General features: G+C 42.0%; 1 protein-coding gene across 1 annotated transcript; it reads right to left on the bottom strand.

Moving 5' to 3' along the window:
• Positions 1–3,211: 3,211 nt before the first annotated feature.
• DYNLT3 (dynein light chain Tctex-type 3) lies at positions 3,212–11,295 on the bottom strand. The gene is made up of 5 exons (XM_068424954.1): positions 11,164–11,295; positions 9,849–9,890; positions 7,596–7,719; positions 6,536–6,613; positions 3,212–5,445 (listed from the first exon to the last, which is right to left on the bottom strand). Exons 1-5 carry the CDS (start codon positions 11,191–11,193, stop codon positions 5,369–5,371), a joined length of 351 nt encoding a protein of 116 aa, XP_068281055.1. The 5' UTR covers positions 11,194–11,295; the 3' UTR covers positions 3,212–5,368.
• Between the last annotated feature and the right edge of the window lie 738 nt (positions 11,296–12,033).

Raw genomic sequence — 12,033 nt, 5'->3', positions numbered from 1 at the left:
TTGCTTAAGATGTCAAAGTAACGGTACAAAGAGATGAGCTTGGAAGATCTCGGCACTGTTCCCTAGGCCTTCAGTTGATCCAGATCTAAACCTTAGAACTACTCAGTTTCTTCCCTTCCAAAGCCAGCTTTTGCAAAGTTGTTCCCTATTAACAATCATTTCAATTATCATTCAGGGGACCTGTAATGAGTGCCATGAAATAGGCGACGATAATTTGTTCACAACATTAGCAGACCATCTAGCTACAGCTGTGGTTACAGTTTGTTTAAGATTAATTTCCTAAAATGTTCAACTCGGGCATGAACACTATGTAGCTATTACAGCATTGATCTGCGAGGTCCTTACATATTTTTGAAGACATTTCAAACAAACAAATGACATCACTCAAAACCCTGCAGTAGATTCTTGTGTGATTTGGTCAGAGTAGGTTTCAACAGCCACTGTAGAAGCTCACACAGAAAACAAGCCCCCAAAATTATTGCCTGATCTTGGATAAGGCCATGACTGCCTCAAGCTGAGTGCTGTGAGTACCAATAAAGGCAGTCATAGCCTTGCTGCTATCTAGCCCTCTCACTTCTGCTGGCTAATATCTAAATGCTGAATTCTATTATCTCTGGCCAGGACATTTGTTTGTACAAACGCTGTTGGAGACCTTGTTTTGATACCTAGACATTGCTGAAGTGGAAATAAGCAACAAGAGATGAAATTGTAAATGAACAAAATTATCTACATATGACTCAAAATTGTGAGGGAAATGGATAAACAAAAGGGATGAACATATTTATAAAACATATATGTGTGCATGTGACAAGTTATATATAGAAAGAACACACTTCTTTTTGTCAAACAAGGACTTAATTTCATTCACCCCTCTTTCTCCCAACCTCTAATTTTACCCAGGTGGTAATAAACAAGCACTGAATAAAGGCTGCCTCAAAAACTTCAGTAAACTCTACAAAAACAGATAGCAGAGAATGTTTAATTTCTTCCTAAGGTGTTTACAGATATGATGGAGGGTTCTGCAGGTATGATGATGTTTCTGATTTAGGAGGTGCTGTTCAGAAATTATTCTAATTATATCCAGTACTGGCCTATGAGGAGGAGAACCTGCTGACTAGAAAGAAGTTTTAAGTTTCTTGCAGCCAAGCCAGCTAGTCCATCTCGCCCCCTTCCCCTGCAGATGGGGGATTTTAGTGGCTCTGATTCTGAACTCTCTGTAGTCTCTATGCTGTGAAGCTACATAAGCATAGATTACAAACTCTGTAATTAACTTACACATATGGTAAAACCACCTATTTCAAATGGTAGTGTCACTACAAAACTTGCCTTTCTGTCTCTTTTCCTTCATGCACCCGTGCTACGTGGCCTCGGTAGCTTTGCATGAGAGAGTAACTGCAAGCGCCTGACACAAACCATAATGACCAGTGAGGTGTGTTTCTGTAACCCTGATCCTCCTTTTCAAATCATTTTAGGTCAAACGGTGGGATGGGAGTTACAGGGGTGTTTGTAGCTGTCACTCTAGCACTACTCTGTTCCTTTTTAGAAGACTTTGATGTAACAAATGAAGCTGCTGTCACAGTATGTTTCCTGTGTTTGAAAACAGATGCTTGTGGAACATGTGAGCTAAAACCTCCAGTTACTTCGACAGTGATTTAGACTCATCAGAGTAGAAAAACCTCCCTTGCTGGGCACGCGGTGTTTGGCTGCAGCTGTCTTTCCATTGGCGGGGGGGAAGAGAGAAACTGTTCCACCCACAAGCCAATGTCCACAGGCCCCTTACCTGGCATCGACCCAACGGGCTAGAGCAGCTCATGTGCAACACAATGTAAACGTGACTGCATTGCTTCGGAGCCACCTTGCAACTGGGTCTATTGCCGCATTTACAGAATACCACATCTAAACTCAGGTACTCCCTGCGAGGCAGGTGCTGGCTTTGAGCTGGGAATGTCCTGAAGACACACAGGCAGAACTCCCTGGCTCAGGATATTCTGATGGGGGGTGCAGTCTGGCTCCATGCTTGTGTCATACCGTGACTGTGCTAAAAGATCCCTCTCAGAATTAAACGGGAACAAAACAACCTGTTCAGATAGTACAGGAGGCAGCAAGGCGCATCCCAATAATCAGGTAAGAATTGTTCATTACAGGATCTGCTGCACTCTTCTTTGAAGGATCTGCTGTCTGTATTAGAACAAAACACTATTTCCTCTATATAGCAGCTACTGTACTAATGCATATAGGCTACCAGTAGTTAACGTTCTCTCTTTTATGGTGTATTTAAAATATCAGTGCTCTGACATTCATGTCCAACTCTAAATAGGCTAGCTACAAGCTGGGGTTTCAGTGGCTTCTGTGAAGTGCTTTAGATTGCATGAATCTAAATTGAACATACTAGGATTTGTACTTGTTTCATTGATCAAGTTGAGTATAATGGGAAGGCACCAGAAAGGTTACAAGTTACTGACAGACATCTGGCAGGCACTGAAAAGGATAGTAATAAATCTGTCCCTTACTTTCCCTTTCACACTTTTCTGTTTAGATTAACAAAATCTATGTGAGAAGAGTAACAGGTGTTTTTTGTCATGAAATTGTATGTAGGAACATATAGCTCCATATATGTGGGCTCTACCTTCATGCAAACTCTTCTGCCCCATTAATAAGACCCCCATTGTTAACAATAACCCATCCCCCTGATTGCAACAACTAAGAAAACATTATATCGATACAAAATACTGTTGAAAAGTTGCGGTGGGTTTTCATTTTCTGCAATTCATAGTTTTATCCTTGAAAACAAACTACTTGGAAAAGCAACTAAAGGTGTTCAGCATTTGTTTTGAGAGTTACATTAAATACAAGTAGCTGTTTATACCCACAGAGGATGGGGAAAAGAAAGATGGGAAAGAAGTTAAATTCACTAGGATATGATGCAGAATGAAAATACTTTTCCCATAGTTTCATAATAAGTTTTCTGGAGTAGCAAAACTTTAACTTGCAGCATTAAGACAAACAGTAAGAGGACGAGGTCTGAGTAGAGAAGAGGTGTAAGAAATTAGGCCAAGTCTGGGAACTAGCCTTTAACAAGGTCTCATCTCCAAAATGCACACACAACTTCAATAAATTTCCCAAGTCTTCACTATTGTATACAAGTGAAGGAAAGTGAAAGGAATATTTTTGTCAGTTCCTATTTATATTGATCAAGAACACGAGGCAAAAATACAACTAAGGCAAAACTTTATTTTTTTTGGTAGAAAGAAAAATGAAGCAGTCTTACAATTAAGCAGTATTTTCTAGGTTTCTTCTGCAGCAGAAACTTCACCAAGCCTCACTAAACTGACAGCCTTACTCAGTGCATCTTGTTTTCAAGTAAAGCAAAAATACCAAATGAGATTAGAAGTGGCTACTTGGAATATTTCTTCTGACCATGGCACCCAGATGCCCATTAAAAGGGGATAACAGCCACCACTATTTTTAATCACCCACTTCTTATGCCACCCTCATCAATGATACCAATTCTTTTTCCAGTTGCTACCCCACTTATTTTTTCACTTTGCGCAATCCCTAACACCAAAGAAACTACTGCATTTTTGTCAGTTCCACAACTCAGCTCTTGGATGCTGGCACCCAGTTTAGAAATTGCAGTCCTAACCCAACTAACGTTAAATTGTTATACATTTGAAGGTCAGTACAACATACACATACATCATCTTCACACTACACTTGCCTGTTAGGCAAATGCAATATTACAGTATTAATTTTACTTGCACTTAGGTAAAAGCGGAACACTACTTGTCTGCAAAGCAAGAGATTTTGAATGGTATGGTGAATTACACATACACATGTTCCTTCTGTAGTCTCATACTAGCTGTATGCATACACAATTTAAGCAATGAAATTGTTTTTAGCTTGTTCTTTGTACAGGACACTTGCTATATGCCCTAATAGTCAGTTATCTGAAAAAAAAAAAAAACACAAAGAAAACTGTGTAATAGTGCTTTAATATTCATTTGTTAAAATCCAAAACAGCCTTACAGCAGCTGTTAGGTAGTTACCAGTCTCTTCCAAAGACATGCAGTAATAAAGAAAAAATTATATCCTTAAGCAGCATCTGAGAAAACAACTTAATGTAGCTGCCACTTAGTGGCAGCAGTCATTTAGGCATTTTTGGTATTGATGCATCTCTTTATCATATAATTTGTGCATTAATCAACAAAAATGTAGGCCCCAATCCAGCAAATACTTGCATACGTGCAAATGCTTTTCTTCCACATGGAATATTTCAAGTTAAGACTCATCAGATGAGCAAAGCTAAGAACTTGCATAAATCTTTACAGGAGGGGAGTTCTTAGTGCTTAAAACTTAACTGCATTATTTCATAGGACAAAGATCCAATTCTAGACTTAAAGAACATCAGAAACACTCCTATAAAGAACAGATATGTTGCTTTAAGATAAATGCTTTCAAAGCTGACAAGAGCCTCTAGAAATGTGCGTGCCTTCTCTCCAAACACTTTAATCCTACTTGGAGTAATGTGGGTCCAGTCTTACTGCCCTAGCTCCTAGCTGCTTGCATGAGGAATCAATAAAGTGCTTGTCACAAATTCCACAGTCGTGGAAGAAAATAAAATTTAAGTACCTTCAGAATGGTTTCAGATTTATAAATTATGAATTAAGGACTGATGTCTGACCCCCAGCATGTTTCCCTGCATCGATAACAAATATCATATTCTTCGTTCTGAAGAGAAATTAGAATTCTGCTAGGACTAGGTATGTTTCACCTTTGCCCCAGTGAAGTCATCCTCTGCCTCCAGGGGAAAAGCTTAACTGGATTTAACTTCAATGTAAATGTTCATGCTTGACTGGAACGTGATGCTCATGCAATTTCACAAGCACCAGCATTCAATGTGACAGATAGCTTTGTTTAATCAAACATGAAGCACCAGTATTGTTTACAGTATATCCACTCTAAATTGTGTTCATAATTTGTTCCCAAATGCACCATAATCCTGAGAGGCCTTGCTTGCCCTTTGACCTTTGATTTGATGTGTTTTGTTCCTCTTGAATAAAATATCTTTGATATTAGGTTTGATATAAACAGTATTGATCTTTGTGGCATCTTCTCATTAACATACTTCTGAATATTTAAATTAGTAAAACTTTCTCTTTAGATAGATACATATCTGTATTGTAAATTTTTTGCTAGCTTTCAGATAATTAATCTATGAGAACTGGCTTACACTGTATGCTCTCTGTAGAGAACTTCTGTATGCTCCTCATACAAAAACAAGTAATGGTTTGAAATATTTAGCCATCTGTTTGGATGATTTTTTTTTTTTTAAAGGCTTCGGTGTTGCTTATATTTATCTTCCAGTCAGCTACAGGATAATAGCAACAGCAAACACATTGACAATGCAGTTCATTGTTCGGTTTTCCCATCTCACTGTGCAGGTTCCTAGAAGAGATTACAAAATAAAAATAGAATTCCAGTGTCTTTACTACATTCACTTTATCACAGTGTAAATTATGTTAAATTAGTAATGAATAATTCAGCTATGATTTAAGGTAAGTACTATTATGTCATCTTGGCTATAAATAGACTACACTCTTCAAAATATTTTCATTAACTTGTACGTTGTTTACTACCTAACATGAACCTTGTATGCTTAAGACAGTTTCCAGGAAAACAATTTCAGTATCTCTCTTTAAATGCTAGAATCGCAAAAATCCTTGAAAATCTCATACAGAAATTGGCAAGATAATCAGACAAGAAATCAGAAAAAAGCCTGGATCAAATACATTCTAGTGTATTTACTTTCTGTATTTTTCCTCTTCTATTGTATCAATGTATCAGTGCCTTACAAGCCAAGACATGAAGATTAAACTGTACTTGTTTACTTAACTTCACTTCATGGATTTTTTCTTTTTAACCTTGGTTGACTTTCTAATGCCATCTCTATTTTAAAGCTAAATCTTGGTACCCTCTTCTCAAAACACCTTTCTGAGTCTGTGACAGACATAAAATTATGTTAACCTTGTTTCCCCACGATACTCTGAACCTGGGAAAAATGCATTCAGAACTAATTTAGAAGCAATAAAATGCATCCAAAGCCTGGGCAACTTAAACACCTACTGTTAGTCAAGCTATTTCTAGTTTTTACCAAGTTCTGTTCTCCTCCAAAGTAGCACTGTCCCCTTACAGCAGACAGGCAGATATGTTTAGGACTACCTACTTGCATTTACTGTGAGCAACGTTTCACTGCCTCTTCAACTCATCTATGGTTACTGATGAGGATTAAATGTTTTGACTCGTTTCCGAATGAAGGCATTTCTACTCCTGCTTCTCATAACTGACAAAGCAATCGCTCTTAATGCAGGCACTGACTGCTAACAAAGTATTTCTGCTGGGACTGTAAACAAGCATCTAATCCTGGAAGCTACTGCTTCTGCAGTCACTTTTGAAAACGTTCAGCCTAACTATTACAGCTGAGCTATAAGTAACATTTCTTTTACTACAAATTTTTAATTTGGCTGAGGAAACTTACCATCAGTTGTGGTATCCCAGAAGCACGAGCTTGCTGTGTGAAGACCAGCTCCGCTCCTCTGCATCACCGCACAAGTTACTGCAAGATACAGTCATAAAATCAAGGAATTCATTATTAAAAGAGGTGAATCATCCAGTACTTCTGAACTCAAGCCTGCATTATGTTTTCATATGGCTGGCAGGCAGCACTCAGCGAAGTCAAAACCTTTTTTGACTACCTTCTTGCCCTCAGTATTTTCCTCAAAAACTTGGTATTCATTTCACAATTATTTTTACTCGCATAAAGACAATGGCTTTAACAAGATGCCTGCTAATAGGATTATGGGTTTTATCTTTTAAGCTGCTTAGGTATGGTTTGCGTCATGTGCACCTCAGAATGGGACTGCAGGTGCTGTCCTCACAGGTACAGCAGAAGTGGCACTTGATGAGAGTTGTTTCCGCACTCTCAGCTGACTGCTCTCTGAAACCACGCTCTAGTAACACGCAGCATTTCCAGACTGACCTGCGATGGTCATAAAGCCAGTGACAATTTGAATCCAAGACTTTCAAAACAAAACAGAGTGCAAACACTTGCTATTACATCAACACTTCACGTAAGTAGAAGTTGAACCCACTTTGGTCCTTATTTCCATTTCCCTTCCACAAATATGCATATAAATATAATGGGACATGACTTAGCCTACAACTAAAGTCTTTCAAATGTCTGTATTTATAGGAAGCTTAATGCTACTGAAAATTTTGTTTAAGATAAACAGCATCTATTTCCTAAACTGATATCAAATAGTTGATATAATAGTTCTGGGTTGCTTAACAGTCAGAAAAGACGGTGTAACGTGTCATCTTCCGTGCTAAGTGTTGCTAACATGCTTAGCCCAAGTGAAACTGCCATGGTTTTACCGCACATATTCCTAAAAATCTGTATAACAGAAGAGTTCAGGTATCTGCTCTGCTTTGTTTACAGTTTAAAACTTTCTATTGAATATAATGCTGCATTCAAATTAACCTTTCAGCAATTATTTATTGTGATGGTATGTGGTAAAAGTATGACTACTTGTACTTACCAATGTACTTATATGTTTTTCCGAGTTTTACCAGATGTGTCAGTGACTGTTCTACTATAGCAGCAGTCCACTGGTTGACTTTGTTGTGATTATAATCTGCCTTGCCTAGAACACTTTCTATGCACTAAAATAAGAGAACAAAAATAGTTACAGTAAACATACTTCAAAATGTAGAGGTTTAAAATGTCTCGCATAATCTGAGGAATTCTGTCTGGCAATGGGATTACTTTAAATCACTTGAGCCATCAGGTATCAGTTGCTGGATGGGAAGTAAAATGAGCCTTCTCGGAAACTTATTTTTAGTACATATTTACCACATTATTACATGGAGAAAAATGAGGCTCTGACCGAACATTTCCTGTAGGAAAGACCTTAGCCATATGCTTTAAGTACCAAGTTAAGTGAACGGATCTATTTACCAATGAAGATACTAACACATTCCACTGTTCCTAATGACTGCCTACTCCAGCTTGGCTTTCAGAAGCTACTGAATTGGAAATGGTACTACTCAAATCAACCATGTCAGCTTGGGCTGGCCAGCCTTTCAGAGCCTGTGAGCAATACAACAAAATCTTCAGAGAGCCACAGCCACAACAGTGAAATGAATATCGCAGCTTAAAAGATGAGAAAGACCGAATTTTGCAGCACAAGAAGTACCTGAACGTCCTGAAAATTACGTATTTTCCCACAGCTACAAATTGGCCAACCCTTGCTGAAACTTAAAATCATAGAATCATAAAATTGTTAAGGTTGGAAGAGACCGAAAAGATCATCAAGTCCAACCACTGACCCAATGCCACCATGCCCGCTAAACCATGTCCTGAAGCACCACATCTACAGACGTTTTTTGAACACCTCCAGGGATGGTGACTCCACCACCTCCCTGGGCAGCCTGTTCCAATGCCTAATGACTCTTTCAGTGAAGAAATTCTTCCTAAGATCTAGCCTGATCCATCACTATCCCCACAGGAAAGCCTTCTCTCTTAATTGTAACTCTTAAATTGCTTTCTGTACTCCTAAGAAATTCCAAATTATGTGCTGATGGATACTTCTTAAATTTGAGAAATTTAAAATGAGGAATTTGGTTAAGAAAGACACACCTGGAAAAGGTATGTAAAATAAAACTACGTTCTCCTCTGATTCAGTAAGATGAATCCCATGCGCTAACCACCCGCTAACAGGCTGCGTAAGAGTTTTGTGCCCCAGATCTTAAAAAGCCCAATTAGTTCTGATCACAGTGTATAAAGCTGGACAAAGGACTCAATGGAAACAAACATTCACAAAACAGAATAGAAGATAGCAGAGGGACAAGATCCCTCAGGGATTTTGGTCCTTCCAGAAATGTACCCAGTGCTAGAACTCCTCGGCTCTGGTTAAGCTTTCAATCAGATGCAGAAACACTTGGCTTTACTCCCAGCACCTGGTGTGAAAGTAAAGAGACTCTGTCATACCGTATTTGGCCTTATGAAGGCAGGGACAGTTATATAAAGAGTTGAATTGTCATTTATCTGACATCTAAGAGCTTGCAGTTGTGTACTGGAGCAGCTCTAAAAGCACAGCTTTTCCCCTTCAAGACAGGGCAGGTGGGAAGGGATCTGCAGAGCCCCTCTAGGAATTCCTGTCTCAAAACAGTAGTCCCCTGAAAAACCTGACAGCATCTGTACGCCACAGGCTCTTCATTAATCACTTTCCAGTTACTAGGTATTTAATTTAGACCATCAGGCTACTCACTTTCAACCTGTTCTTTTTGTGTAAAAACTGTTTTACAAAGCATTACTAGAATAACAAGCTCATGTAATGCAACCTCCTGCTCGAGCTAAGGCTAACTTCCAAGTTTGATCACATTGCTCAAGGCCTTGTCCAGTCAAGTTTTAAAAATCTCCAAGGATGGAGGCTCCACAAGCTCTCCCTGTGACCTCTCTAGTGATTAACTATTCTCTAGATGGATAAAGGGGAAAAAAGAAGTAAAATTGGAGTGAATTTCCCTTGCAACTTGTGACTGCGTCTTTCCACTGTAATGCAAATTCTGGCTCTCTCTGCCCTCACCTACTTTATCCTCTTTAGGTAGTTGAAGACAGCAATTTGATGAAGCTTAAAGCAGCTCCAAATGAAACTCCATCTTTATTTGATATAAATAATAGTTTCATATAAGTTTGAATTTATCTGGGATGGTCAATGAAAGTAACTGTTTTCACTATAGTGCATGGTAAGGTAAAAATTTTCTTTGAAATAAAGCTGCTAGGTAACACCTACCTCCTTAACTATGTTGTGGGCCTCATCAGCATTGAAGATCATCTGTAATAAAAATCAATTATTAATATTACTGATAGAAAAGTAAACAAATTATGCGGGTTTACTCTAAATAACACATAATGATCAGGCCCCATGTCTGGTTATTTGCATTCTGTAGTCTGTTTGTATAATTCTAAAATCTTTTTGCGCTGGCACCATACATATGTTATTTAGTATTGTTTTGCTAGTCACATTTGAGTGGGTCCAAAAAGCTCGGGCCTCAGTGAGCTTGGAAACAGGTTCAATTTATACTTTCTGTAAAGATTAAATTCCACTGCTGTCTATGCTTGTCATGGGAATATTCTCCAAGACAAAAAGTTAAATGGCAAATCTTTTGCTCTGGGTCTTAATCCTAGTTTTCACTGGAGTCACGGACTTACTAACCTGTGGGTTATATCTTGGTGCCAAATGGTAACACGAGGTTTTGTAACCCTCATTATCAAAAAGACTGGTTTCCATAGTCTTCAGCTTATCCAAGTAACTTCCTAAAGTGCAGGAGAAGTTTGCAAGTTTTAATGCCTCCTGTTTTCTGCTCATTCCTGCTCGCTAGCGTTTAGCTTGGCTTCCAAAGGAAACACGGCATGTACCATTGTGCCGTCTGCCTCTTCGCATCATCCTGATGGGCAAGGGCAGAAACCTCAAGGACAATAACGTTTCCACGAGGTTATTTCATGAAAACTGGTGGCTAGAGACCCGAATTTAAGGGGAGGGAAAGGCTCCTCAGCTCTGGCTGGCAGGGTGATCCCCGCAGTGCTAGGCCGGGCCCAGCACTTGTTGGTTTTATTTTCCAGGGGTGATACAAGAAAAATGGCCGCAGGCTGACAGCACCACGGCGGGCGGCAGCACCCCCCAACACCGCGCCCACTTTCCCTCGCAGGAACTTTCAGCTCCCAGAACGGCAACAGGCGCAGGGAAGCCCCAGGCAGGCAGGGGCACCGCCAAGCCCCCCGCCCGCCCCAGGGAGCCCCGTCCCGCCCCGGGGGAGCCGGCAGCTGTTGCACGGGCCCCGGGGGTGCCCGCAGGTCGGGGAACGGGAGGTCCCCGCGCACAGCCCACCTGCAAAACTACAACCTCCAGCCTGCCCGGCCCGGCCAGGGCAGGGGCAGGGGCAGGGGCAGGGGCAGGGGCTGCGGCCCCGGCAGCGCTGCCCGCCCGCCGCCGGGCTCTCGGCGGGCGCCTCCGGGGCGGCGGAGGCAGCCCGGGGGCTGGCTGGCGGAGGGCCCCGCACCCCGCGCGGGCACAGCCCCCCGGCCCGTCGGAGGGCGGCAGCCCCTACCTCGTCGTTGTGGGGGTGAAACTCCTCCATGGCCGCGGCGCGGGCGGCGGCTGTTCCGGCGGCGGATGCAAGTCCTGCGCGGCTCCGCCTCCGCCGGGCCGGGCCGGGCCGGGCGGGCGGGCGGAGCTTCTTGCGGCAGCGGCCGGCAGGCAGCGGGGGGCGCCCGCTGGGCCGGGCCGCTGCGGGGAGGAGGGGGGAGGGCGGATATCCCCGGGCCGGCGGGTACCTGGAGCCGGCTGTGCCGTGCCGTGCCGAGCCGAGCCGAATGCCTGCCCTCAAAGTCCAGCCAGGCTGGCAATAAGCACCCCCAGGCGCTCGGTCTGGCGAGGCGGCCGCTGCCGTGCCGTGCCGTGCCGCGCCGCGCCGTGCCGTCCCTCCGCCTCCCGGCGTGGCGGGCGGTGCCGCCTCTCGTGCTGCCGCTGCGTTTCGCCCGTGCGCTACAGGCTTTCTGCAGCGCCGAGGCGGTCCTGCCAGCCGGTGTTTGCAGTCCCGCGTAAAAGCGGTGGTTTATTTATTTGTAGCTTCGCTGTTATATATATGCCCTGTGCTGGACACCGAGAATTCATAAAGGAGCAGTTCCTCCGGGGGAGCAGTAATGCCCCCACCCCAGCCCCCTTTTTTTCTTCCTGTTTCTGGATGAACCTGTGTCAATTATCTGACACAAAGTTGCCATCAGATTTTAATGATAGCAAATTGCAACTTTAGGTTCTTCTCATTCCACTGTATTATAAAGAATTGATCCTACGTTTGCTTCAACATGTATATAAAAATATATCAGAACTTTTCTCTCTCCCTGAAGTTGCCTGGGAAACAGGAAAGACACATAGTAAAAAACAATGCAGAATTTTCAAATTCTGGGGGTTTTTATTA

The sequence above is a fragment of the Nyctibius grandis genome, chromosome 2 (assembly GCF_013368605.1).
Source record: "Nyctibius grandis isolate bNycGra1 chromosome 2, bNycGra1.pri, whole genome shotgun sequence".
Lineage (NCBI taxonomy): Eukaryota > Metazoa > Chordata > Aves > Nyctibiiformes > Nyctibiidae > Nyctibius > Nyctibius grandis.
The sequence above is the reverse complement of the archived record's forward strand: the minus strand, read 5'-3'. Positions and strand labels throughout refer to the sequence as shown.